The 26957-nt window shown below is 40.7% G+C and overlaps 1 protein-coding gene across 3 annotated transcripts in view; it reads left to right on the forward strand.

Moving 5' to 3' along the window:
• The first annotated feature begins 3407 nt into the window (after positions 1-3407).
• Positions 3408-26957, forward strand: part of gbe1b (glucan (1,4-alpha-), branching enzyme 1b) — a 149682-nt gene continuing 126132 nt past the window's right edge. For all 3 annotated transcript variants that reach the window (XM_041813757.1, XM_041813765.1, XM_041813773.1), the window contains exons 1-2: positions 3408-3557; positions 22470-22639. In XM_041813757.1, coding sequence (XP_041669691.1) covers positions 3460-3557; positions 22470-22639 — 268 coding nt within the window. In that variant the 5' untranslated portion in view covers positions 3408-3459. The remainder of the gene's footprint in view (positions 3558-22469; positions 22640-26957) is intronic.

A 26957-nucleotide genomic window follows, 5' to 3' on the forward strand; every position in this document is an offset into this window, starting at 1 on the left:
TTTAATATCATTTTAAGAGGCAATTGTTGGCAGAATTTAGCACAAGAACAGTTTCTCTAACAGGTATCCATCAAAAGGTTTCTCATCCAGGGAACATGAGTGTGCAAATCACAGTGAGCTGAGGGCCACTGGAGCAGCCTGAGGCTGTGTCTACCCACTGTAAGTTATCTTACCATGTAAGAAAAAGCTCAGCACATCATACATACATGTCATATAGAGAATGTTTTTCATTCATTTGAAAAGGGAAGATAAACCGACACAAAACATCGTTCAAGTTTTAACATATTTGGGGGATTGGAAAAGCACATCTGATTTATGCTTTTTTTAATACTTTGAAACAGTCTTACATGCACATGCTCCTGTTGTCTTTCCTTCTACCAAATGTCACAGTATTCAAGTCGATATTTCTCAAACGATTCCCTCATGAGCCAAGGTGTTGGCGTATTGACTGGACCCTGGCCTGCATCTGCCTCTGACAAAATATTGTGGGTCATCAAAAATTAATCAGGACAGTCCTCTGGGGTCACAACTGCCTGTTTCTTTACATTGATCCAGATGGTTTTGTTTGACTCTGTAAAAAATAAAGGTCAAAATCCATCAAAATCATGAGGAAACATCGGTTATGGCAATGAATGTTGATACAGAATGTCATTAAAATGTTCTCATTTGTGCAGAGAACCAAAGTGACAGATTCATCTTTAAGGCTATTATTGATCGCACAGCTACCACGGTGGATATTTTGATCATTTTCTGCTTCTGTGTGGCATTAAATGTTTTTCTACTTATTATGTTTAAGTTGCAGAACAGTAGGAATACAGATAACTAATCATGTCTTTAAACCAATTCAGTGTTTTTGCACCAAAACACCAAATCAGATTAGTCGACCCCCGGCTAGTGGTGGCAACTGACTTCAACTTATGTACATTGAAAACAAGTGAAGAAAGTTCTCCCTCTGCCTCACATTGAAATTGTAATAGGTTGAAGAGCTGTAACATCTGTTTCATTGACTTGAAGGAATTTCTGTTAGTTTGTACACTGGTGGACTTGGGGATGGGGGGGGGGGGTGTATGATTGCTCCCCTTGGTGCTCTAAGGTTTGAAAAATCACTTCATGCCACTATAGTAGATGAACACAGTTAAATGCTTCTTTTGAGTGAACAAAATTTGCCAGATAGCCCTCTATGTGGACCAGATTGGCTTATTGCCCTCTAAGTAAACAAAATTTGACCATGAGCCCTCATTGGTGCCCTCTCAATAGTTAAATTATACAGAATTATACAGTTTGCCCTAATAAGTTCCCTCTAAGTGGATATATGACAAGGTGTCTCTTGGCTGCTTTAAAACATACACGATAAATTCCTCTCCATGCTGCCGTTCACTGGACAATAAATTATAAAGTGCCCTCAAGGGTTGTCCTCCAGTGGGCAAAACCACGCCCAACAGTGGAGGAAATGCAATAAAGTGCTCTAAGCTTCTTTGTATAAAGTTTAATTTCACAGAATCAGTGATTAAATGGTTTGAATTCCTCTTCTGTTTTAACAGAGGTGTAGAAGGTATAATCATAATAAAAAAAGTTTCATCTTGACCAGGATTTCTAACTATTTTACCATAAATCACAACTTTTTGAATGATGGTACCCCACTGCATGTTAACCCCCAGCCTATCAGATATCCTGAGTCCACCACTGAGTATGTCCAGACCTGCCCACAGATTTGGCTGGGTCCCTGAATAACCCAGAGAATGGCTCCTCCTCAACTGTGATTTATTGATAGTATCAGTGCATGTGTGCTGGATCAGTAGTTTTGTTGCTAGCATCCTGGCTAACAGTTACTTCATTATGGAGCTGAGAGTCAAGTTGTTATCGGGTTCTTGTTAAAATTATTTATTCGTGCTAGATTTTAACCCCTTCCAACATTTTTTCTGACCCATTTTTGTCACTTTGACTCAGTTTTTGCTGTTTTTTGCCCTTGTTTTCCATTTTTCACCCACTTAAACTAATTTTGCTGCTTTAAGTCCTTTAAGTCAATTTTAACCCCATATTTCTTTTTTTTTTAATCTATTCTGCCACTACCCATTTTTTGCTGCCTTTTCCCTTGTTTTACTTTTTTATTGCTCACTTTTACCCATGTTTTGCTGCTTTTAGCCCATTTTGCCACAACTTTTTGTTAATTGTACCCCTTATTGTAGCTGTTTGGAACTTTAAGGCCACATCTAACCCACTTTTGATCCTTTTTGCCAATTTTTGTCCATTTTCTGCGTAATTTTGCCACTTTCAGCCAGTTTTTCTTTTTTAATACTACTTTGCCATTTTAACCAGTTTTCCCGTGCTTCCCCATATTTTTTTTACCTAATTTTTACTGCTTTTCAACCTTGTCCTGCCACTTTTAATCCAATTGTGCCCCTTTTTGTCATTTTTAAGCCACTTATTGCCCAATTTTCCCACTTCTTTTTATAACTTAAACCCATTTTTGCCACTTTCACCCATTTTTGTCTCTTTTCACTATTATTCTAATGTTTTCTTTTAAAGTTGTCTCAGTTTCTTCTGCTTTATTTTCTGGCATTCTGATGTTTGTGCACATTATATTCTCGCTATGAAGTTGACATTACTCTCCTAATTGCTTAGTTAAATATGCCAATCCACAGTTTCCTCATTAGGAAGAAAATGTCATTCTGTTTTAAGAAAGGGGGCTCACATTTTTAAAAGTTTTTATTGCCCCAAAGCATAAACAAATAAAACTTGTCATTGGTTATTGTTCAGGTTAAAAATAAAATATGGTTATCACAGCTTAACTTCAAAATGGACCATGATTTTACTGGCCCCCAGTTTGGCTGGGCCCCAGAAAGATCCCCTTTATCCCCCCTTATGGGCAGCCTTATGTCCATATGATCCTGGTTGTGCTTGTCTGTGTATTTCTGGCTGATGAAAAAAACATGTATAAACTAAATGTCCCCTTAGGGATTAATAAATGATATCTATTTTAAAATTAGACTTCTTCCATTCAAATAAATATGAATGATATTTCATGAACATATTTATATGGTACTGGTAAGTAGCCTTCCTGAAAATGTAAGTTTAATATATTAAAATTCAATTCACCCAGTTGATTCTGGCAGGTGGAGATACTTTGCATGAACAAAAGTCACGCAAACCCACAGCCTAAAGTTCACATCTGAACACAAACCAGAGTCCTCTTCCTCTGACGCCAGGTGCTCCCTGTGCTGTCATCTTAAAGTTACACTGCCTATCACGGCATGGCACGGCTCAACTGTCATGTCTCTGACCTACTGAAAAGGCATGATATAGTGGGACGGGCTTGGCAGAGAGCCTCCAGCCTCACTGATGTCTCCTGGTATTAAAACACTCACACAGACACTACATGCCTATTATCTGCTCCTCTCACTGTCAGCGCTATCACTGAGAGCTGCAGTCGGTGCTCGATTGGCTTGGTCTGGATGAACCATGGCAGACCCGGAGGATCATGTTGCAATTCCTGAGTTCAACTGCCTTCTCCAAATGGATCCCTACCTCAAAACCTACGAGAAGGACTTCAAGAGGAGGTAAAACACTATTTAAACGGCGGTTTTGAGCGCTGCTTGTCGCCAAAACGAGCCCATGTTAAGCTAGCAGTTACCGTGTAAAGGCTAGCACTGTCTTGTAATGACAACACCCCACTAACAGATAAAAAGTCATGTTTTCAACTCCTGGGAGTAACCTTCTGCTGTCAGCTTTGACATTTTGAATGAGCAGAGGTCGCGTACAGGGGCGTCTCTGTCTCATTCACAGCAGCTAGCATGCTAGTCCGTCCCTTCTCTTGTCTGCTGCTGAATAACAAGTGTTCAGACGATGTTCAGCTCATACAGATGCAATTAACATCTCATTCCATGTGCTGAAGAAGACAAAGAGCCTCTCAACTTCCCATGTTTGACAGCTACAGAGGAGGCATGTGTCTCAGTCAGCTGACGTTCACGTAGCTATGAGGTGGTGCTGTCAGCTGAAATAGTGTCTGACTTCTTATTGTTGAGGCTGTAGCATCTCTGTAGTCCTGCATCCCCACAGCTTCTGCTTCCTGCAGGCCTTTGTCATTATTAGTCTCTGTTTTGTACAGGGTTTTTCTTTCAAAAGTCTGACTGATATCTATGCAATCTAAAATATGTTAAAGTTGGGATTTAATTCGCTATATAACAGATGATTTGTTGAAGTTTAGTGAAGAGGAGGGCATTGCAAAACAAAAAGCCCCCAAACTTTAATTAACTTTGCACTGTGCTCATTTGCTAGATTGTTTTTCCTACAAAAATGTAAATGTCTTGGCTATGAGCCTTAAAAAGTTGGTTCTGTCTGCATCCTATCTGCATTTATTAATCTGTGATCATGTCCAACACAAATTACAATCACATTTATTCTGCTGCTCCAAAAGTTTGTTTATGGTATTGAACTTGCCAAGGACTAGATCACATGACCTGTTTGGACAGAGCAAATTTGCACAATGCATCCTCTTAACTGAGTTATAAATTCAGGCCACTTACAAGCAACCAAAGTTGGGAATTTGTGATAATATCCATCTTATTTTAACAAGTATTTTAAAAGACTTTCAGTCTAATATCAGTGAATGCCATGCATTCTCTTTCACCTAAATCTGCCTGTTCTGGTTCAACTCAGCCTGATTTTGAATGAAATGTTTAAATAAATGCAGTATTTTTTAACTTAATGCCATTATTTAGATTAATATTTATATTTTATTATTTGTATTATGTTAACATTATAGAAAATAGAGTTCTTATATTTTAGGGATGCACAAAATTGGAGTTTTACAGGTAATCGATAGGGATGCACGATATTAGATTTTTGCCAATATGCTGATATTTTAAGATTGATTTTAGCCGATATGATATCGATACCGATATTTAAATATGTTCTTCAGACAAGAAATTTCAGTCTTCTTGGACACTTTAAGGTTTAAGGATGACCAAGAAAATATTTTTTAGTCCTTAAAAAACACATTAAAGTTTAAAGAATGAGGATGAATAAAGAAAAAGACCTCACCTGACATAGGTCTGTTGGTTCAGCTTAAAACTTCACTAATTTGTTTGTATATATGGACAAAATTTACAGTCAATATGCTGAAATACACGGGCAAAATATCGGATGTAAATTCTGCAGAAATTTTAATATCTGCCGATACCAATATCAGACCGATAGTATCGTGCATCCCTAGTAATCGATCAAGGGTTGCAGATTATCGGCCAACTGATTATTGAGGCAGATATTTGGCATTTTTTAGATTTTCGGTAAAAACACTTTACTGTATTGATAATTGATCAAATTAATTAATCCCAAAGTATGCTACTTTGCTTTCACTGCAAACTGTCTTCCCCTCTGGCTTTATCACCACTCTCCCACAGTCTCACCTAATAAGATAAGGTGAGTCAGGTCAGATACTGAACAAAAGGATTGAAGCAGTGGGAAAGTAATAGACTAAATCAGGGGTTTTCAAGGTGTGGGAAAGTTAGACTCCCCCAAGAGAAAATAAATTACTCCGTGGCCCTCCACCCCCATGAAAATACGATTTTAACAACTATATTTTTAAACATTGAAGTCTCATCTTCAACCATTTTTATTTAACATTTTTATATTTTTGATATTCTGATTTTTTAACAGCTGTTTTCCCCAATCAGTTTCTTGGTGTCAGTGATGAACTTATTGCCAATACTACCTGATCGTTATGCTCTGTGCTCTAATTTAGTGGGAACTGTGTTTGCATCTATTCAGATCTATTGCAGATCATCCTCTACCTCCAGCCTTACCTGATACTTGCTTGTGATCATTGTCGGTGCCACTAACCGGCACTTGCAGAGGCTGTTTTAGTGTTTGCAGTGCTAAATTTTCTTAGTTACCTTCAGTTCCTTTTTGTCAGAAAATCCCCCTCGTTTGGTCATTGGACTTAGAGCTTTTGTCTCTGCATGACCCCATGGTTTACACAGCCTTTGGCTGTCAGAAGCTTGTTTGTCTTTGCTAATTAAACACTGTAGCTGTTGAGCATTATTAGGCTTTAATAGTTAACTTTACATTAAATCTTTTTCTAATTTACCTCATGCACAGCAGAAGTTAGCAAAGCAAATCACCCTTTTGTGGTTTATGTTTCCGTGCCTCCCCTGAAGTCCTGTGCGAGTCTGAAACGGGGTTACAAGAGCAGGGGAGATACATGTGAGAAAGGAGCCTCAGGTCAGACTTGAATCCCGCTCGTCAGTGTACATGGGGCGTGACCTAACCACTAGGCTATCTGTGTGACTTGATCTCAATATCTTAAGTTATTTCTTTAAATTTTCCCTTTGAGGTTGTATGTACGTTCTCCATATTCTACCTCTCTGGAGCTATTTGAAGTCTGGTAAATGTCTGCTTCAAAAGTGTACTCTAACTGGATTTTGTTCAGATGGTGCGTAAAAGTTTTTGGCAGCTCAGCTCACAGCCCTCTTAACCTTTCTGAAGAGCACTGGAGAGTCCCTGATTGTTAAGGCAAAACATTTTGACACTTTTTTGATTATTTCATATTTCAGTTTGAATAATAGAGAAAAGGACCTTGTAGACGATTCAGCTCTCTGTAAATCTTTTTTAACAATGAACGCTGAGGGATTTCTAACCTTATAAAGTGCTGCTCAGCTCAGAATGAGTGAATGTCATCTTATCTGAATGAACCTCCTGACCCTGTCTGTAAAAAATGGAACATCAAAAGCCACAAAAGTTTAATGTGAAATGGCTCAGTCCAGTGTTTTTACAGTTTTATAAATGACTGGATCTGTCACCTCTGAAGAGGGTAACACTTCAGTATGGATAGAGGAATAACTTTCCACATTTTTAAACATTTTCTTTCACTTTTTCCCAGCCTGCCATGCTGCTGCTCCTGCACAGTCAGCATGTGCACAAAAGCCCAGCTGAACAAACTGAAGATATTGACTTTCAAAGTGTGAGATGACACAGGATCTTTGGACTGATGATTCAAATCTTTATCCTGTGAATAAAATCAAGTTTTCTAAACTGGGCTTGAAGTTCATAGTGATGAGAATTTACTATAGTCAAGTTGAGCAGAGACCAGCATATTTAATGAGTTTTTGTTGTAACAGAAAGTCTTTTGCTCTCAGGTTTAAATAGATGATGGTGTAATTGAAGGTTGTCTGCCTTGAGCAGGAGTAAATATAGTATCCCTTCTTTGAAATCCAGGCTCTGGTGCTGAGGTGTTTGCTGACGTCTTCTGCTGAGGCTGATGAAGTGATGAAGTTTGAATAGCTGCAGAATCTGGGTTATGATAGGGAGGTAGAGAGCAACAACAGCATGAGAGAAAGGAAGTAGTTAGGCCTATATTTAAACAGTTTGCACAATACGATGGACTTACAGTGGGACTGTTAATAATGTTTGAAATTTGTCAGACAGATCTGTTCTGTTGTGTCGTAAAGCTTTCATCAGCTGAGGCTAATAGCCAAACTGTAAGCCTATTGTTTTGTGTGGGTTTGGATCAGTCGTCCCTCACTAGGTGATGTTCTTCCTGCTTCACACGTCTGCTGGTGCCCACTGGGCCAGCTGCAAGGTCGTCAGCCGGAGCTAGGAATGGGCGGTACTACTGTATCCTAGGGTATCAAAAAATAACCACGGTATTGCTGTAATTACCATCATGGAGACGGTGCTGCGTAATGAGCGCACTTTTATAATAAATGTCTTAAGAGTATGTGTCCGTTTCCACCCGTAGCACCACTGACTGTGTATAAAGAGGCTTTAAAAGTCATGACAGAACTCCTGCTGATGATTTTGGGCTAATTTGACAAACGACCAATCCGCACATATATACCGGCATATCCTCGCGCGAGCTGGCACTGCAGTTGTCAAACTATTAAAACGTGACAACATGAGTTTGAAAACACTTAAACTTTTTTTCTGCGTGTGGATCAGTGATGAGAAAATGATAAAGCGTATTGAAAATCTTTCAATGTTTTAAAGTGTTTAAAGACATATCCTTTGTATGTGAAATGTAGATGAAGTTTATCAGTGCTTGGAGGTTATTTGTAACGTGGAACATATTCATAAGCTTCCTGTGAAGTGAAACCGTGGCTGGATGGAGCTCAACATTGAAGAACAACGCAGAAATGAATAACAGTATAAGCTTAACTTCATCTGTTTGAAAGCACACAGATCCTAGATCCTATATGATAATAGTTGATCATCATTTCTCATGTTAAATCAGGGAGGAGGGGAGAGTGGAGAGAGGAAAAGAGCGCGTGTATGTGCCATTGACGGAGAGGAAAAAGAGAGGACCTAGGTTTGCTTCTCTGTCCTGATGCTCAGTTTATTTATTAAGAGTAAGAACAATTCTTCAACTATAAATCACTTCCAGCACTCCTGTAAACCTTGCTTACAAATTTTATTTTTAGACCTGAAGCATTTTGATGGAAGATTTGATCAACACCAGGGGAGGGCCAGGCTCTGCACACTGTGTTTGTGCATGCTCCTTAACAGGTGCCTTTATAATGTGATCACCTGGCAGTAATACTCTATACCACGTATAAAATTTGGGAAGGCTATGACAGTATTAAAAAATGAATACACTAAAAATGAATACACCCCAATCCTAGCTGAAGTCATTGTTCACTGATGTTTCACCACAGCCCCAGTACATCTCCCAGCGGGGAGGCAGTGGCCCAGTGGGGACACCTTCCTGCCACCCCCTGCAGCTAGCCCTACTGGTTAACACCCACACACCAGTTGCTTCACATTCAGTGGCTGGTATGAGACAAGCGGCAACCTCCGGTCCTGAAAAGTGAAGCCAATGCAGAAGTGCAAAAAATTGCAATACTGCGGAGTTTCCACTTGAGGCTGGCTGCAGGAACACCAGAAGTTCCATCTGAACACATGTTAAAAAGCTGTTTATTTACACTAAGAATAAACTGGTTTACAGCCTTGTTAAAAAAAACAAACAAACAAACGTGGCTCAGTAGCTAATGTCGTTGAATTATTTAGTACCACAATCGTTTTGATTATATTTAGGAAAAAACCTCACTGTGCACTGATTGCCACATCTCATTTGTTGAACAGATAGCTTGACAGGCAGACACTACCTCCAGAAGGTTGGCTTTAGTGGTAGCTGAGCTGACAGGAAGTTGAGCTTAGTGGACGGGTTGATCCAAGTTCGGTTGAGACTGCAATTTCAGAATGGAGGCTGCCATGGATTGGCTTCAAAAGCTGTTGGAGTCCACCTATTATAAACAGACGGCTGACATCACACAGGCTTTGTCCAGTTCTTTCTACAGTCTATGGTATGAGAATAATGCCTGCTGGAGGACAGCAGAGATGAAGTCTGTGGTCCCTGGATCGGTAACCCTCCTCCCCCTGACTGCAGTCCTGGCGGAGGCCAACACTACTGGGAGTGTGTCCGACTTTGTGCTTAGAATATAAACACAACTCTCACTTTAGTCATACAGGGACCTGATGGCTCGCTACACCGGCCCTGGAACCCTTTATTACCGCAGTAAACCCCCGTCATGACCCCAATAGGGACACGATCGTAAGGCTTCTTCAAGTCCACAGAACACATGTAGACTGGATGAACAAACTCCCATGCTCCCTGAAGATGTCCTGCAAGAGTAAAGCCTATTTAATGATGCAAGATTAATTTTTGTTTCATGTTTTATCTTCTTTGTAAAGCACTTCGGTCAACCTTATTTATTTTAAATGTGCTATGTAACTAGAGTAGAGTCCTTTGACATGGACTCATGTGATCAGCTGATGACAGCTGGAAGTTATAATGCTTGAGAAAGGGTAATGCATAGTGGTCCCATGATGCACATTATATTCTTCCTGTCCAACCTTCTGCTTTATTTCACCGACTCTTTAGAGTGGCCAGAGTAATACATGAATGTTAATATTGAGAGGAAATGGCATAGTACATGAAGTTAATATTTGCTTATTGAAAACACTGAAACAGCCTCTGTTTTAAATACAAATATGCTCAAGTGACCGTGCAGAGACCTGAAAAGATCCAGCAGCGTGTGTCCTTCAACGCATCGACCTTCCAAAAGTAAATAAACACTCTTAAGTCAATAGACTGTGCCGTTTTACACAAAAATGTAGTTTATATGTGTATTCATGTTGGGCTCTTCTTTGGTTTTAGATGTTGTGAGTAACCTGATGAACAGGCAAGAGTGCGTTTAATGGCTGATCAGCACTACATCCTCCTCACTGTTAATAACATGACACTGATTTCATGATCATTTCTCTCTGAAAGCGCTGGCTGGAATCAGAGGGTCTTGCTCTCAGAATGAGAGTTTAATTCTTTTGCTCATCTCTTCACCTCCTGTCACATTATCCTCACCCACTGGGCTTCTTTTTTAAAAAAATGGAGTGTAATGGTTTTAAGTTAAAATCAGCCAGTGATGATAATCTACAGCTCATAGTCCTGCGCTCTGCTCTGGGTCGGGTCGCCGCAGAAGCTTGGCCTTAAAATCTCAGCTTAGGGGCCGTATAGTTGAATCCATTTTCATGACTGTGTCAGATCGTGTCTCTAATGTGGCAGGTAAGGGACCACCTGCTTTGTATTTGAAGCATGTTAGCACGGCTCCAGCCTTGCAGAGAGATGAGTGTGTCAGTTCCATCTCAGACACAGCTTGGGATTGTTAGGCTTCACAGAGCTCTACGCCACTCTCAAACACTAGTCTGGATGATGAAAGTTGCACATAGATTATTTTACATATAGGACCGCTGCTGCGTGAAGGTTAATTCTTGATAAGCCCCTGGTGTTCTCAGGCCCACGGTCCAAACAGCACATCATGAACACAGGCACAGAAATCAGGAGCTTTCTCAGGCTGAGGGTGTCACGCTGAGTCTCCACGCAGAGCTGCACGCTGCTACGAATTCAGATGGCTTATCAGAAATAGACCTATGACCACACTGACTGCTTCTTCAGATTCCCCTGCCATGTTCAGGCTCCAGGCTGCCCACATCTCAGGTCTGCTGAACTTTGCTTCACACCAGATAGTACAGCCGCTCTGCACAGACACTTAAAATTATTGCGGCAGATTTTGCAGGCATCCCATTTTAATGAGTTATTCGCTGGTTGCAGGCGGCTTATTTTTTTTTAATCAGGATGCTGGTTTCAGATTGATTGTGAAAACAACCGTCGATGCCGCACGCAGGTTACAGCCCCAGTGAGCAGTGCTCTGTCGACATGCTTCATTATTTACCCTTCCTGTTGCGAAAGTCTGCAGGAAGTGCTGCTCGCTTTCTGCAGCTCATGGCACCATGAATCTCCTAAATTGGACCAAATGAAAGTGGGGAGCATTGGGACTGCTGCTTATTACAGCAAAGAGTTTTTGCAAAGATTTGAGTATGTCATCACAACTTATTTCAAAGTGAAAATACAGCAGAAAGTCTGAGTCTGATACTGATGCAATATATTTAAAGCCAAACTGATTATTGACTTTGAAGTGATGATTACCGATGGATGTGCTCTGACTGAAAACTAATGAGCTGAGAAACAGCAGTTTAAGACGGCTTGAGAAGAGAAGAGCACACTTCCTGGGTTTAATGGTGTTATTAAAGTGACTGTGGTTGAATCTGCATGAGTCTAACAGCAGTTTTTGCAGCTTTTATTTCCCCATCACCTTGCTTGAGGGTCAACATAGGTACGAGGTTAACAGAGAATTGTGGCTTTCATCAATCAACCTCTCCTCAGCCTCATTAGGGCGCTTTGTCAAAGAAGGACATTAATGACATCATTTGAAAGTCACCTTGCCGTCAGGCTGTATTGAAGCCCTTCAGGGTCTCTGAGATCAGCAGAAGAGAGGATTTTTCCACCTTGTGTTTCTTCAGGCTGGGGTAGACGGCCCTGACACCTCTGTGCTTCAGCCGTCACTGTCAGTCATACACAAAGCATCAGACCTGAACACTCTAAATATAGACGCTCCATTGTCTATAACAGCGAGTCTAAGTACGGGTTGCAGAGTTCAGCTGTTCCATGGGGAGATTATTGAGAATGGATTGTGAGCATGACTGAAGATTTCAAACTGCCGCTGTAATTAAATTAAGGAGTGATGTGGCGATAAGATCCAGATTTCACACATAGGTGGAGGTGATCTATTTGCTTTTGTTGGCATCATTATAACACTTTGCGTGTTGAGGTATACGGGACCTTTGTTCAAAAGTTTAGTCTTCTCTCTGAGAAAACTCTGAGTCTACCCAAAAATAGACGAGTCCCCCCTTTCCTCTCCTCCCATCCCTTCTGTTGTTTAGCATTGGCTTACAGGTGTTGTGTATCTTTACACAGCTCCTTGGTCGATTTCTAAGCCACCAAGACATTTTGGCACCACAAACTGATGGTTTTAAGAAATTAGATTATTAATCTGAAAACTAAACTCCTTGTTTAGAACGTGTCCAGCTCAAGGATTAATTTCACAGATGATGAAGTTTAGAAATTTTGCAGGAACCAAGTGGAAATTTCATTTTGGCTAACGTTAGACTGGCAGCCAAAGGAATTGGCTGAAATCAACCTATGTTCAGCAAACTTGTGTTTACCTCAAGAACTCTGCAAATCCAAAGTTTGTTTTTACATTTTCTATGCATGTTTTTTCTTTTCCTGGAGAGGAAAAATGTCAGCTTGATTTTCAGCTTTCCGTGCTGATAGATGGATTTGCAGAAAAATGTACCAAAATGGAAAGGTAGGACAGGGGGATGGAGACGGAGATCTAGTTCCATAAGGACTTGCTTTAGCATTTTTCAAAACCTGAAAATCAATAATGTTTGAGCTCATTGATACTGCTGTGGGGTCGTAAGTCTCCTGTAATGTGAGTTTATATATAGGTATGGGAGCATGTGCGGGTTTGGCGCTTTGTCGTGTCAACCTTGGTCCTGAACTCCTCTGGCCTCCTGATGGCCATTGTCCCTGCCCATGTCCCATCTCTTCAGGTATCCTCCCAGCTGACCCCTCCATGACGTATGTGGCAGCCCCTCCGGCATCTGGACCAGCCCACCGGGTCCTAGGCACCCAGCATGTGGTAAGCTGGATCAGGCCCAAGAAAGCACGCCAGGTGTCCACAAAAGCACTGCTGCCATTCCTGGTGCATAAACAGTTGTCCAGTAAAGTTTTGGAATAAAATTGAACTGCCAGCTGACCATCGACTGATGAGGTCTTGCATGAGATCAGCTGATCTCAATTATATATAGCAGTGCTGGACTCTGTGGCCTGCCTGAGCGAGTGCTATATGCTTATTTTACACAATAACACGATACAGCTTTATTAGTCAAGTTTCCATAGAAATGTGTTGCTCCATGGAGAGAGAGGTGCACCTTTTTCCTTTCAAGGGTTGGAGCTGCTAGACCTAGCCTGTGATCAAAGTAGGAAGGGGTTTAGATTTGTCAGATTTTTCTAATGGCATTCAGCCCTCCACTAGTCTTAAAATGCTTCTTCAGAAACCATTAGGTGATGTCTGAGACCATGTCCCTGTTTGATACAGTCTATGGTTTCTAATGTCAATGGAGTTTTCCACATACAGACCGGGAATGGATGGAAAAACTTCTCAGTCTAACATTTTTTTCTTGAATCATTCAGCCTAAGTTTGTAGGTGCTTTGCTTCTTTGACCCTCAAGTTCTAGCTTCAGGGTTTTGTTGGACCCCCTCTGAGCTTTGAGGAAGGATCTCTTAACCACCTGTCTCTGCAGATGATCAATCTCCTGCTGCTCAGAACCAGAGTTCTGTTTCTCCAGCTCTTTCTGAATCTCTCTCCCTCTGATACTGCGGGTCCCCCAGCTGGTCTGCAGTCTAGATCTCTCTCTGAATCCCAGCTTTCTCATCAATGAGCCCTTTACTGACACACCTTCTCAAGCACCCCTCAAACCCTTCCTTTGATTCTCAGATCTGTCGCCCCATGATAAGCTTTTTTTTTCGCCTCCTGGGCGCTGGCATTATCTTTTACAAGAGCTTTCTTCAGAGGTCCTGCTTAGAGTGCCTTCATAGTAAACACCCAGGGCTTTAGTATGACTCCAACATTTCCATTTACTGCATTGAAAACCACAGCAGTAAACCAATGTGATCCAATATGCAGACCTAAAATTGTAGAGCAAGTTGTCTGTCAATGGCAAAACAAGAACTTGCAAGCTGGGTAAACTTGAGTGTTTGAGAAGAGCTAAAAATACGAACTGAATCAGGGATTTGACAGTCTGTTGATGTCTGTCACTTACAATGTTGCTGTGTGCTGTACTATCTGTGGGTTTAATGTCTCAGTTGTGCCGTATGATATTTCCCCTCAGTATCTTTGTAGATAAAGAACAGTTACCCAAACCGAGAGATAAGAAAGCCAGGACTGTAATCTGTGACTCACATCTATAATCTCCTGCTGCTCTATTACCACCGAATACGAGACGGGACAAAACTCTTTTGTAATTTCTGGCTGCAGGGATTAGTCGTGTCTCTGGTCGTGCACTAGCTGACAATGAGCAGCGGTATTTCCAGGTGAAGCTGAAATAATGCTCACTTCTACTGAGAAGAGGTAGTTACTCTCTCTTGTTATTTCTCTAGTTTTAATGCTGTGTCTTTCATTAGGGAGCTAGAGTAATTAAAGAAGATAACAGATTTAATTTGATGTGATGGGTGAAGGTTTTACAGACAAAGCCACAGCTCAATATCATCAGGTCAGATCTATGGAGCCACAGTATTTTTCGATTGTGTGAGAGAAGAGGAGAGCCACCACTGAGTCAGCCCAGTGTTAAATTTCTTTAATGAACAATATGATTGCTGTTGATTAGATTACTTTTTTATGATGACAGTAGAACAATGGCGGGCTAAAATTAGATCTTCGATGACAAGAGCTATTTTTAGCTCGCCATTGTCAGTGTCAGTGAGCATTCAAAATCCATGGTATTTTCCCCAACTGTGTCTAATCTGTCTGTTAAACTACAAGCAGGAGAAAGGTGAAATGCATGTCCACTGCCAGGTGGGGGCAGCATCTCAGTTTGGTTGTTTTTGAAACTGAAAGCATGATCCAGCAGTAGCAGGACCAAGCAATCAGTGAGTAAGGTAATGTTTGAAAACAGAAGTTTCACTTTCAAGTTCTGCCCTCAGATATTAACCTCGCAAAGGTGGTGGACTGGCCAGATTCCATGTCTGTCATCTTGCAAAGCTCCAATCTGTAACTTTGTGTCAGATCTGAAAACAGACCTGACCAATCAGCATCATTTGAGGAGAATGAGATGTTAGCTAAGGGCATGGTTTAGTTGCACTTGGAGAGGGTAGCAATGGCTGCTTCCAGCGTAGCATTTAGCTCTGATGTACAGCCATGTCCACAAGTTTAAGGAATGTAGGGGGCTAAGGATTAGTCATGGGCCTGATGTGTCACGACCCTGGCCTGGAGAGGGAGGGGATGGCGTTCAGAGTCAAGCTTGACACATGTCGACACACACGTGTGTTGCTCAGCAGCTGAGGTCAAGTTTTTATTGGCAACCCTACTACCTACCCAGACACTACCCTAGTTGTGCTTACTCACTACATCCACCCCTTGCTGTGACCAAGAGGTGCGGACATTGTTGTTTTGTTTTGTTTTTTTTCCAGCAGATTATTTTCCCATGCCCCTGGTAATCTGCAAAGACATCCAGAGCCCATCTGGATTGTGTCAGTTCTCGTTCCTGCTGATGATGCCCTTGGCGGTCTACTCACCGCATCTACGCCTTACTGCAGCCTCAATTTATGGCACAAACCTGACTAAAGTTCTGCACAGTACTCTAGCTATTGTATAGTGGCAATTTTCTGAGAATTAGATCACATTTTTCTATTAAATAAAGAGCAAAGAACAACACTAAAAGCCTTTCATGACAGAAAAGATGTTTTGGTTCTTCTTCCCACCTGCTTCAGTTTGGATAGTTGTGGACGGGGTCTAGTTGTCCTCTAAGCCAGTAAATACAATTACTACTGCCGGTGTAGCGATTAGCCTGGATGTAGCCATAGTATGCAGTGGTTTTATCAGAACTGGGCCACATTTCAGTGCAAAGATGCACCAAAAGCTTCTCTTGGCAGAGACAAAGCTTTTGCACTCCTCCTTACCAGTATTAGTCTGAGATTTATCCACCAACAACCTCCAGTGTTCATAAACTATGGCACTATCTGTCTGTTGAGCTCACAACCAGAGCTGCACATGCTTGACTACCTCATTTTATCTTGTTGCTCTGATGCTCTACTGTCGCATGTGACAGACACAGCGTTCCTCCAAACCCCTTCCAGGATTTTTTTGAAACGTTCGGCCCTTCCCGAACACTTTTTTCGGGTGGTTTCCCAGTTGAATGTGCACGTGTATTTGCAATACAACTAAGAATGCTTGAGTAGACAAGCAATGCTAGTATTTGATCGTGTGACTTTTATACAAGCTCTTCACTCTTCAAAGTACTGAAGTGTGAACAAACAAAAATTAGGGATGCACATGCATGCCTGTTCACAAACATCGGCCACCTGCAAATGATGGACCAGTGTCAGAGACCAATGTGCATTTGTTGTATTGCATTACTTTAAAGGGATATTACGGTACTTTGAAAGAGGGCTGTATAAGGTACTTGGCAGTAGAAGTGGCATCAGCCTCCAGAAATTTCAGTGTGCATTGCCCCTGAGGAAGAGCGAGCAGGGGGCACCGGCAAAGAAGCTAGGTTATACAGCACTATAGATGGGTACAGCTGATCTATGCAATTTAGCAAGTTTTAGGTAATAATGGGTCACAAACAGTGCTTTGAACTGTAATGAGCTGTTAAAAGTCAAAATACACAATCTATCAGCGCACCTTGCCTCCTCAACGAAACTTGACCATAGTGTGCCTTCTTGACCTTATTAAATAAAGACAGTGATTCAGTAAATTTAACAAAGATGGAGGGCATTAGCAAGGAGATAACACCTAAAACACTCAGGAAGTGCTGTGTGGAAATGTTTTTGATTCCACACATGGATGGTAAAATGAAAAATCGTGGGTGTGATTCAGGAGACACAGGTGTACAGAGGAAGACTCTTCTCTCTGCTTTGGTGGAGAGACAAAGGGTGCTAGATACCTGCAAGCTGCTGTGTTTGCACTATTTTGCGATGCAAGCTTTCAACTATTATGTTTTTGCTTGGAGCCCAAGGTGGACAGTTTTTAAATACTTCTTTTTTGTAATTAAGGTCATTTCTCCATTGGCTTCTATTAAGTGTAGCTTCTTTTTACAACCTCTGCCCCCCCCCTTTGGACATCAGGGAAACTACATGTGTAAGATGCTTCCACATAAGCTTAAGCTGACAATATGTGTTAAATCCTTTTTAATACAGCCTCTTTCATATAGCTTGTAGTTTCAGCTCATTGTGTAAACATGTCAGATAAACAGAACTAAAAGGGTAGTGAGATGTTGTTTTTTTTTCCAGTTTATTTGAGATATAAACTTGAGGTCAATGCTTCCTTTATTTCAAAATATTTCTTGCTTTCTAAGTATTTATTTTTACATGGGTCAATGCTAAGTACTTATGTATTAATGCACTAAAGGCCCTGGGCCTGAGATTAATGAGAATTGTGCTGATGTATTTCAGTCAAGAGTGGTTGCTCTTCTGACCAACACTTCAGTCTCATTGAGATCGTTTGTTTTTCTGCTTTGATTTTTAAGTCGAATCCACATTAAAAGATCGTATAAAAGTAAAACTCCTCTCTTTATGACTTGTTTCTCAATCACTTCATTGTATTTCATTGTATTTTTCCATGCTGTAGTGTTTTGATGTAGCAGTTGGCTGTTGTGGCTTTCGTACACAGTTGCTTATTTGTATTCAAGAGCTTGTAAAACAGTGTTCATGGCTTTCAAAGTACCTTTAAATCCACAGAGAAATGTGATGAGCTTAACTGAAGAAGGACAGCCAGAAAGACAACAGCTCTGAAGAAGCTTTGACTCTCCTTTATTAGGAATTCAGGGCCAGAGCTGCAGAAAAAAGGACTTGCCATATGTGATGAAATGGTCACACTCTGAGGCTTTCTGCAGTTTGATTGGAGAGTGTTTTTAGGCCAAATGCTGCCTATGGATACTGTGTGCAGTCATGTGCTGGATATTGAAATAAACTAGAGAAAAAAGGCAGAGTACAACTTATATAGAAGAGCCACCGGTGCCAGGATGAAGGAGAGGAAGTGTGACAGCCTCATCAGAATAAAATTTGTAGATAAGGGCATAGAGGACAGTTTTAGTCTGATTATGAATAATAGGAAAATAAATCCAAGTTTTGATCCTGCCTATAGCTCAAACTCCACTAATAAGTTCCTGAAATGAGTTGTGGCACAGCTCATTTGTGATATGTGGCCTGATCTCGCCTCCTCTCTGCGATCTCGAGTGGGAACAGACACAGGAGATGTGCGGGGAATACTGCATCCATACAGGATTTTGGCTCTCTATTCCCTCTGGTCCGACCTTCTGGAGCTCATTTGTTATAATCATAGGCATGACTTTCATGCCTATTAATGCTGTGGCAGTGGAGCGCTGGCCTTGTGTGAGTCCTCCTTTTGTCCTTCCTTTCAGCATATTCTTGAAATGGTGACAAAGTGGCAAAGCAGGCATGTGGCAGCGTTAGTTGGACTTTAAAGGTTTACATTTGGCAAGCTCTGTCTGCATCCACTCTGCTCGACACAGGGAGCAGCTGCTGAGAAATCGCACTGTTACTTCAGCCCATCATCACTCGCCCCCGGGCATTCACAGGCCGGTCTGAGCTTGGCTTCAGGGCTATAGGGGAGAGTGCACTTAACTCAGCTGGCTGAAAGAGGCTTTCTGTACCAGGGGGAATCTGATATGGACACCAGCTGGCTGCAGGAACTTAAGTGAGATAAATTGCAAAGTAGTTAGCCTATCCTTCCCAGCCCAAAGTTACAGACAGAGGTTTATCTCTCAGGATATGCCTGTAGTCACAAATTCTTCAGGAAATGAGGCAGGTTTGCATCCTTAGGGAAAACCTGCGAAAGATAACGTTAGCATGGAAACACTGACATGCAGAAATATATACTGCAGTGCTTCATGGGATGTGTTGCAATATTTTGGAAGGGGTTGCAGACAAATGAACATCTGTACGTTAGTATGAAACAGTTGAATCAGTCACAAACTCTTCCAGCAGGTGTCCAATGAGAAACACATCATAACAGGAACATTAGATAAGAAAAGATATAGTCCTCTTATCATCATCATTTATCATCCTTTAAATTCCTAGGCTTTTGCAGACAGTCTCAAGTGGACACTCGAGGAACTGCAGCCATCTGCATTTTTAAATTTTTCATCATCAGAGGTTTCTGCTTGGCAAACACCTTAATCAGAGAAAATCTGGTTCAAGTAGGGATGGACGATATTTATCAGTACCAATAAATTGTCGGCCAGTATTGCAGATATTTTAAGTAATTCAGTTATTCCAATAATGAAATAATAGCTGGTAAAATACACAGTTTATAAAGGCACTTGTTTATTTTCTCACAAGAAGACACATTCAGAAACAGTAGGAGAAGAAGAAAATGGACAACAGCACAGCTGCAAGAACTTTTTGGCAGATGAAAAATGACATCACTGGTGCAGGTGTTTTAAGTGATTTAGAGAGGGATAAAACGGTTGTGTTTGTAAAACATGCTGCGCAAAGATCCCAAAGGAAGGAAGAATTTAAGAGTTTTAAAACAACAGATCATGTAAGTCAGTGGTGTCCAACCTTTTTTTCCCTTGGAGCCCTCCTAATTGTATCTAAGAAAAGCTGAGACCGCCAAGACCAAACTGGAAAGAAAGGATTGTATTTCTCATCAGTGGGCGCGGCTTCAGCTCATTCAACGGACATGCCCACACCATCCTAAAGCAGATTCTACTGCCTCATTTTCATGATTTTGAATCTAAATTTAATAAACTTAGAGATGTTTTTCATGACTCAGATTTAGCCTGGTGGTTCATAACACAGTGGACTGTCATACAAGAGGCCTAAATTTCAGATTTATTATCACTTTACAGGGACTTTAAGAGTTGTCATCTTAATGATGGACTACTGATGGAGAATGAAAGGGCGGCAGCCTCTACAGAATAAGCAGGTATTTGAAAACTGCAGAAAGTTTGTCTAAAGACACCTAAAGGAAAATCTATTTATGAAAAAATCAGTTCCACTGTCTTTCAATCTGCTGCTACCTTTTAGAAGCATCCCTGTCTGCTCTGTTTGATGAGGTTTCCATATAAAGTCCCAGTCTGATCGACATCAATAAAATAAGTTTTAAAGCAAACACAGGATACTTGTGCTCTACAGAAAGGATAAGTATTCAGTAAAGAAGTCCCTAAACCCAATTAAATCCTCTCTGTTTGCCTCAACAAGTCAATCATGCTGATCGATGGAAACGTGGGAATTCTGAGTTGATATAATCAAAAATGCGCCCTGAACTCTTAATTCCTACTTAGAAAGTTGGAGCACCCCCCAGTACCCCTATTTATGAGCTTGTCGCAAATGAAACGCATTCAACACTGGTATGACGTCATTCCCAGCTCCGGCATCCGACCTCAGAAAACAGCATTAGTCCTTCGACACCTCCAGAAGGTTGAACAGTGATCTCTATTATCCCAGAGCCAACCCTCTCCATGTTCCATGCTCTCACCACCCACCATGCCAACATAGAGATAATCGCTTTCTTACCTAACCTACAACACGGCCAAACAGCATAACCACCTTCAACAGACCCAGTCTTAGCTAGAGGGTGGGGGAAGCAGAACTAGGGGGAGGAGCCCTGACTGCTAGCATTCACCCCTGCCGGTCTAGGCTGATGCTCTACCTCCCCCTTCTACCTACTCTAGCATGACTCACAATTACAACTACCATAAGACTACTATTCCCATCACCAGCATGACTCATGAAACTGTAAAAAGGTACACTCAGATACCTTTAATATGACTTACTCAGTGCAATTTTTAAATTCATATGAAAAATGTAAGCATGCATGCATGCATTAATTTTTTTTTTAGCATGGCAGCGTGCTATCATGTACCTTTTGATGTTATATTTCATGCGCAGACTAAGTAGCAACAGGCTTTTAGTTCCTTTATTTTCTGATGAGAAATGCTATCTACTTTTTCAAAATTACCTTTATTTTTATAATAAAAAATGTCTGATTGCACATATTTCAGCTGAATTCTTGTTTAGTTGATTTGAATGTCAGATTGACTGTCAAAACATTTGACTTCGATTAAAGGAAGGGTTCCACCAATATTGGTTTTTCAGGGCTGTTACTGATACCATGTATTAGTAGTTTATGAGTCCAATAGCCAGTCATTTTAACCGAGATAAATTTGTAATGATGACATACAATGTACTTAATGTGGCAAAAGTAAAATTGCATGATGAAACTAGAAAAGCACTTGGAGAGCGCAGACCTCCGCTATTAGCCCTATCTCCCAATAGTAACGAATCCTTTAAAAAATTCCTGGGTCCAGACGGTGATCCAGATCACTCCCAAAATCTAATCAGTTCTTCCTTATGCCATTTCCTGAAAATTTCATCAAAATCCATCCATAACTTTTTGTTGTGTTGCTAACAAGCTAACAAACCCTACCAATCACATAACCCCCTTGGCAGAGGTAAAAATGAAGGAAATGAAACTATATTGCTCAACTCCGTCAGCACAAGAAACGGCACAGAGCAGCACAGTAGTAGCAGGAAAACAGGAAGTGATGCCATACACTCACTGTGTCAGTGGCACCCAGGCTTGAGAGTTGTTTGCCAGTGCTCATGTGAACTCTGTCCAATCAGATTGTGTTGTATGCAGGACATTAGTCAGACTGGAGTGTGGAAATAAACCCAGAGGGGAAGACTTACCTTGCTGTGGAGCAAAAGTAGTCCACTTTTGAGTTAGCTGATTTGATAAATTATCAGTAAAATGAGATGCTGATATGATAATTTGCGAAATGCTAAATGTCATCTCAGTAATCAGCCAGGCCGATCATCAGTCAACTTCTTATTAAGGGCATAAAGGAAAAAAAGACAACTCTTGTTATTAGTTTTTAATTCATGATGTACTTTGTTTTTTACAGAAATGTTCTGGTTAAAGTAAAAATATACAGGTGGAAAGTCAGAACTGTTCTTTGTTTTTTGATGTAAACATGAGTGAAGCCAATTAGAATTGGTAATAAATATCTTTGCTCACAGCATATTAACATCTCTTGTAACCAGATGTGCAAAAATACTTGAAATAAAGTTCTTTTTAAAATCAAAAACTGGAAAAAAATTACAGGTTATTTGTTTATATCGGGCATCGGGATTGGGTATTTATTAGTTATCAGTGTCAGCTCAAAAAATACTTATTGTGCATCACTAGTATCAAAGATTGTCAACAAGGCATTCTAGGAAATGAAAGAAAAAGTACTGACACTGTATGCATCTAAGAGATGATCTTCCCAGCTTTGGATCTTTCATTTTATTCACACAGCTTTGTGTTTGTTTGTGTTTTCCCTGTGGTTTAAAGGTATGAGCTGCTACAGAAGCGGCTTTTCGAGCTCGAGGAGGCAGAAGGAGGCTTTGACCAGTTCACACGCAGCTACCACAACTTCGGTTTGCAGCGACGGCCTGACAACAGCCTCTTCTTTCAGGAGTGGGCTCCAGATGCAGAGGCCCTCTTCCTCACCGGTGACTTCAGTAAGTAGCTTGAAGAGAACTGTCGGCTCCTGGCAACAGTTTGTTGTACCAAAGCTTTCACCAGGTTTTAATTCTGCTCTATTATTACCTACACGCCTGTGATTAATAGTGATTTAGACTCTTTAAAATAGACCTAATGTGTATGTGAGCAGCCTGAAATTAAAGCTGACAGTTGGCACTTTAACCTCATTGACACAGGTTTTTTAACTATGATTCATGCTTTTAAAAAAATGAGTCTTTCATGCAAAGAAATCTTCAAATATTTAATGCTCTGCAGGAGCCCTGCTTATTTCTTAAAGAGGCAGACAGATGAAAATATGTTTCATTCCAGTTTTATTATGACAATCAATGGGAAATAATAAATCAGATTACTGAAAAGGAAATGAAACATCATTAGGTATTTAGATAAACTGTCTGGACCAGGAAATAAAAAGATTTCAGTGTGAACAGAAAGGTTGCATATCCTCATGCTGCATTAAATAAGAAATTTGATTTTTCTGCACTCTTGAACACAAAAGGGCCAAAAATTAGGAAAAAGCCCAGAGACCCGCACTGCAAGGGTATCAGCCCTTTTGATCAACCAACCTGGGAGTAGGAAATGTGGAAAATATTGATTACGCAGGATAAACTTGCATACTGAAGGGGCTTCTTTTGAATGTGGGAGTGTTTGTTAATATTTTAGTAGCTGGTTATTTCATCATCGCCTGCGAACTTGTTGAGAGAGTGCAACCTCTGTGTTTGCACTGAAATCTCCGTTCCCCACGGCCCCAACTTTGAAAGTAATTTCAGGTTAATAGTCTTTTGAGTGTTATTTTCAGTGAATGTGGGATGTGAGAATATGGCAAAATTATTTATTTTTGTCATCATTAACAAGATTAAATGAGACTTGCTTTCATCTATCACAGAGATATGCATGGTAATACAAGCTCTGAGTGTCATTATCTTTCTTTTTGAACATTCTCTCTTTCCTTTATCAAATATATTAATGCACTGAGCTCAATTGCACATGCCAGAAGTGACTGATTGGTCTCAATGGAAAAACAAATACAATTATAATAGCAAGAAGGATGGTGGAAGAATTTTCCCCCTCACTCCCTCATTCATACCCACACAGCAGCACGGACACAGCACGCGTGTGCCAGTCTAACCCTGCAGGTAATGATAAAGGAAAGCAAATGCTAATGGTGATACCCTCAGATTGATTCTGTGTGCCAAACCGCATATTTGTCAATTTGTGTATTGTCCCGCCACATTTTTTTGTGCTTGTTAGTTCAGTTCCTGCCATCCCCTCTTTCCATATTTCTCCTCTTCCTTTTTTAATTATCTTCCAGGACCTTGGGCAGCAGCTCAATTCCAACATTCAATTCTGTGAGAGATTACATTTTGACACGGCTCAGTCATATTATTTGATTTCAATTTCATAGTAAATGTGGAAACAGCCCAGCAGCCCTAGTCATGAATATGGTGCAGGTTGGATGCATAATGCGCTATGTTTTTTTTTGTCAGAGTTTAAGAGAAGGGAGATAAATAAATTGTGAAAAAATATGAGTTGGCCTGCATGTAAAAAGTGCTGGTGTTGTGCCCGGTCACTTCTGGAGCATCTCCTGTGATTCATTTTCCATCCTGTCGTTGTCTTTGCTCATGAATAGCAAGCAGATATGGATTAGTGAATAAAAACAACGTCCTAAATTGACGTGCCAAGGTGGCTGCTTTATAATAGATGTTTTGTGTCCTGATATATTCCTGTCATTCAATGACAATTGGTTTTGCGGTATCAGCAGATTATGACTGTAATGTGTTTCTGCTGTTCCTCAGAGATATAATTCAATGAGCAGTGAAGAGGTATTTTATCAGTTTTTCTTTAGATGACTGAGCCCGCTCCTTTACTCACTCTTAGAGGAGTCACAAAATGCAGGAGTACACAAATAAAGTATTACATAAGAAGTTGTAGATAAAAGAGAGAGACAGGGACAAAATGTGTAAAGACTGAGGGTAGAGTTTGGAAAAATAAAGACGCTCTGAGACCACAGGGGGAATTAAAATGTAGAGCAAGAGCCACAGTGTCGACTATCAGCAGCAAACCGTTGTTAGCATGAGGCAAAGTGGAAACACAATGTAATAAGGAACAATGCAGCACTTGATTGTTTAATTTTGGATTGTAAATTATTAAAGCCCCAAGGTTGGATTTTTTCATTTCTGACTTCTCATTACTACTGAGGCTGCACGATGAGGCAGTGGTTAACGCTGTCGCCTCACAGCAAGAAAGTTCCTGGTCTGAATCCCTGTCAGACATGACCTTTATGTGTGGAGCTTGCATGCTCACCCTCTGCATGTGTGTATAAATCACTTACTCGCAGTTGTTAAAAGATGAAACCAATTTAGGGTGAATACCATTTCTACACCTTAGTGCTAATCTTAGCACTTCCCCTTTGGTTTTGCGCATTCATGTCAGGTGAAGGGGTGTCCCAGTCCTCTTTTGAGCTATGGGCCAAGGGCTACGTAGCCCTTGAAATGAAGATTTCTCAGGACCACACTTTAAACAAAGAGGTATGATGAATTTCCCACCATGCACTGTGTTCACTTGCAAAATGGCAAAACGGATGACAGAGGCGTATAATGTAGATGTTTCCTGCATTTATAAACGATTATAGAAAATAGGGATGGGAGTTTATTGTTTTTTCAGTATGTACATGTGTAAACTAGGGCAGTTAACTGTGTAAATAGATGGAGAAGATCAACACATGAACGAGATGGTCGAAGCTTTATTGCCACATCTGATGAGGCACTGTTTATCAGCAATGTGTGATGATGAACAGCAATCAAGTGGCCTCTCATTTCTTTAGGGAAGGTTTTCACCCCTACCCCTTGACAATCTGTTTCAAGGGGCAAAGGGGAAGGGTTAAGGGGTAGAAATGGGATTGGCTCTTAATCTTGGATAAAGCCTCAGATGATGAAACAATTATCTGTTGATCAATCACTGATTTGACACTCTGGTCTAAACATAGGGTAGTAGGGGGTCCAGGTCCACAAGAGGGGCATCAGTGATTCCACTGGAGCAGAGTACACTGGAGCCCTAAGTTCACTTGGTTTTGGTCAGTGTTAATGCGAACTTGGGGAGGTGGTCAAATGGACTCTGGCACAGTTCAGATGAGATGCGAATGCAATCGATGCGTAACAGAGAGTCACGTCAGCTTTATGACTGTTTTGACTCACCTTATGGATAAACAAAAGTTGGAGTCAGCGAGGTAAGATACAACTCAGAAAGTAATTTTAACATCCATGTTGGCAGGATGGACTTTTTAGCCAGGTTAAAACATAAATAATCTTTGCTCAGGTCATGAACCGAGTGGTTGCCATAGCTTCTTCTTCTTTCTTCTCATTGGTGGGTTTGTACTCCAGCTATGTGCATACCGCCACCTGCTGCATCAGACTGAGTACATACACAAGGGGGCTAGACATGAATCAAGGTTGCTAGTGTGAAAGCAAGCCAGCTGGGGGAAGGGGGAGGAATCACGCCGTGGCGCGGTTCGAAACAGTCAGACCTAATGTTAAAACACCTTTACTCTTATTAAAATTCAAGCAGTCCAGAGCCATCGAGGGTTTAATGTCATTGAGGCAGTCTAGCAGAGAATTAATTGTGCTGCAAGTTCTTTCTAAAGGCAGGTATACTTGTGTATCATTGGTGTAAAGGTAGTAAGATATACCGTTTTTTTAATCAAGGTAAAGAGAGAAAAGGATTGTTTCCTAAGGGACTCTAGAAAGGGGCAAAAGGAGGAAGTAGAGTCCCCAAGTCTGATCAAAAAAAGATCTATTCGACAAATAGGACATGAACCAATTTTAAGATGGCACCCTTTAAACCAGCGGTCCACCACCTTTTATGTGCCAAGGACCAGTTTAATGAAAGATGACATTTTCATGGCCTGGCCTTCAATGTGTGGGGGATAAATACACCAAAATAAAATGATATCAGAGTTCAGAAAAAAAAATACAAGTCACCATAATGCTGAATCAGTGAGTGCATGAGTATCACCTCTCACAATAAACCTTTATTTTAAGTACGATTCCTGATATTGTCTTTTAAATGCAGCATTCTTTTTCTTGGCGGTGTAAGTCTCTACTTCTGTTTCCTCATTGAGCCTTTTTTTCATTGCAAAGAAGCTCTTCAACTTTTGTTTATTTCTCATTTTAATTAAGCTTTGGGTATCATGTAACCAAGACAAACATCATGACGTATGTCAAGAGGTCACCGGGCACAAATAGTAGACGACATAAAGGTGGACAATCCAGTCATTTTTCAAAATAAAGCATCTTTCAGACT

This window comes from Cheilinus undulatus, linkage group 2, assembly GCF_018320785.1.
Source record: "Cheilinus undulatus linkage group 2, ASM1832078v1, whole genome shotgun sequence".
NCBI lineage: Eukaryota > Metazoa > Chordata > Actinopteri > Labriformes > Labridae > Cheilinus > Cheilinus undulatus.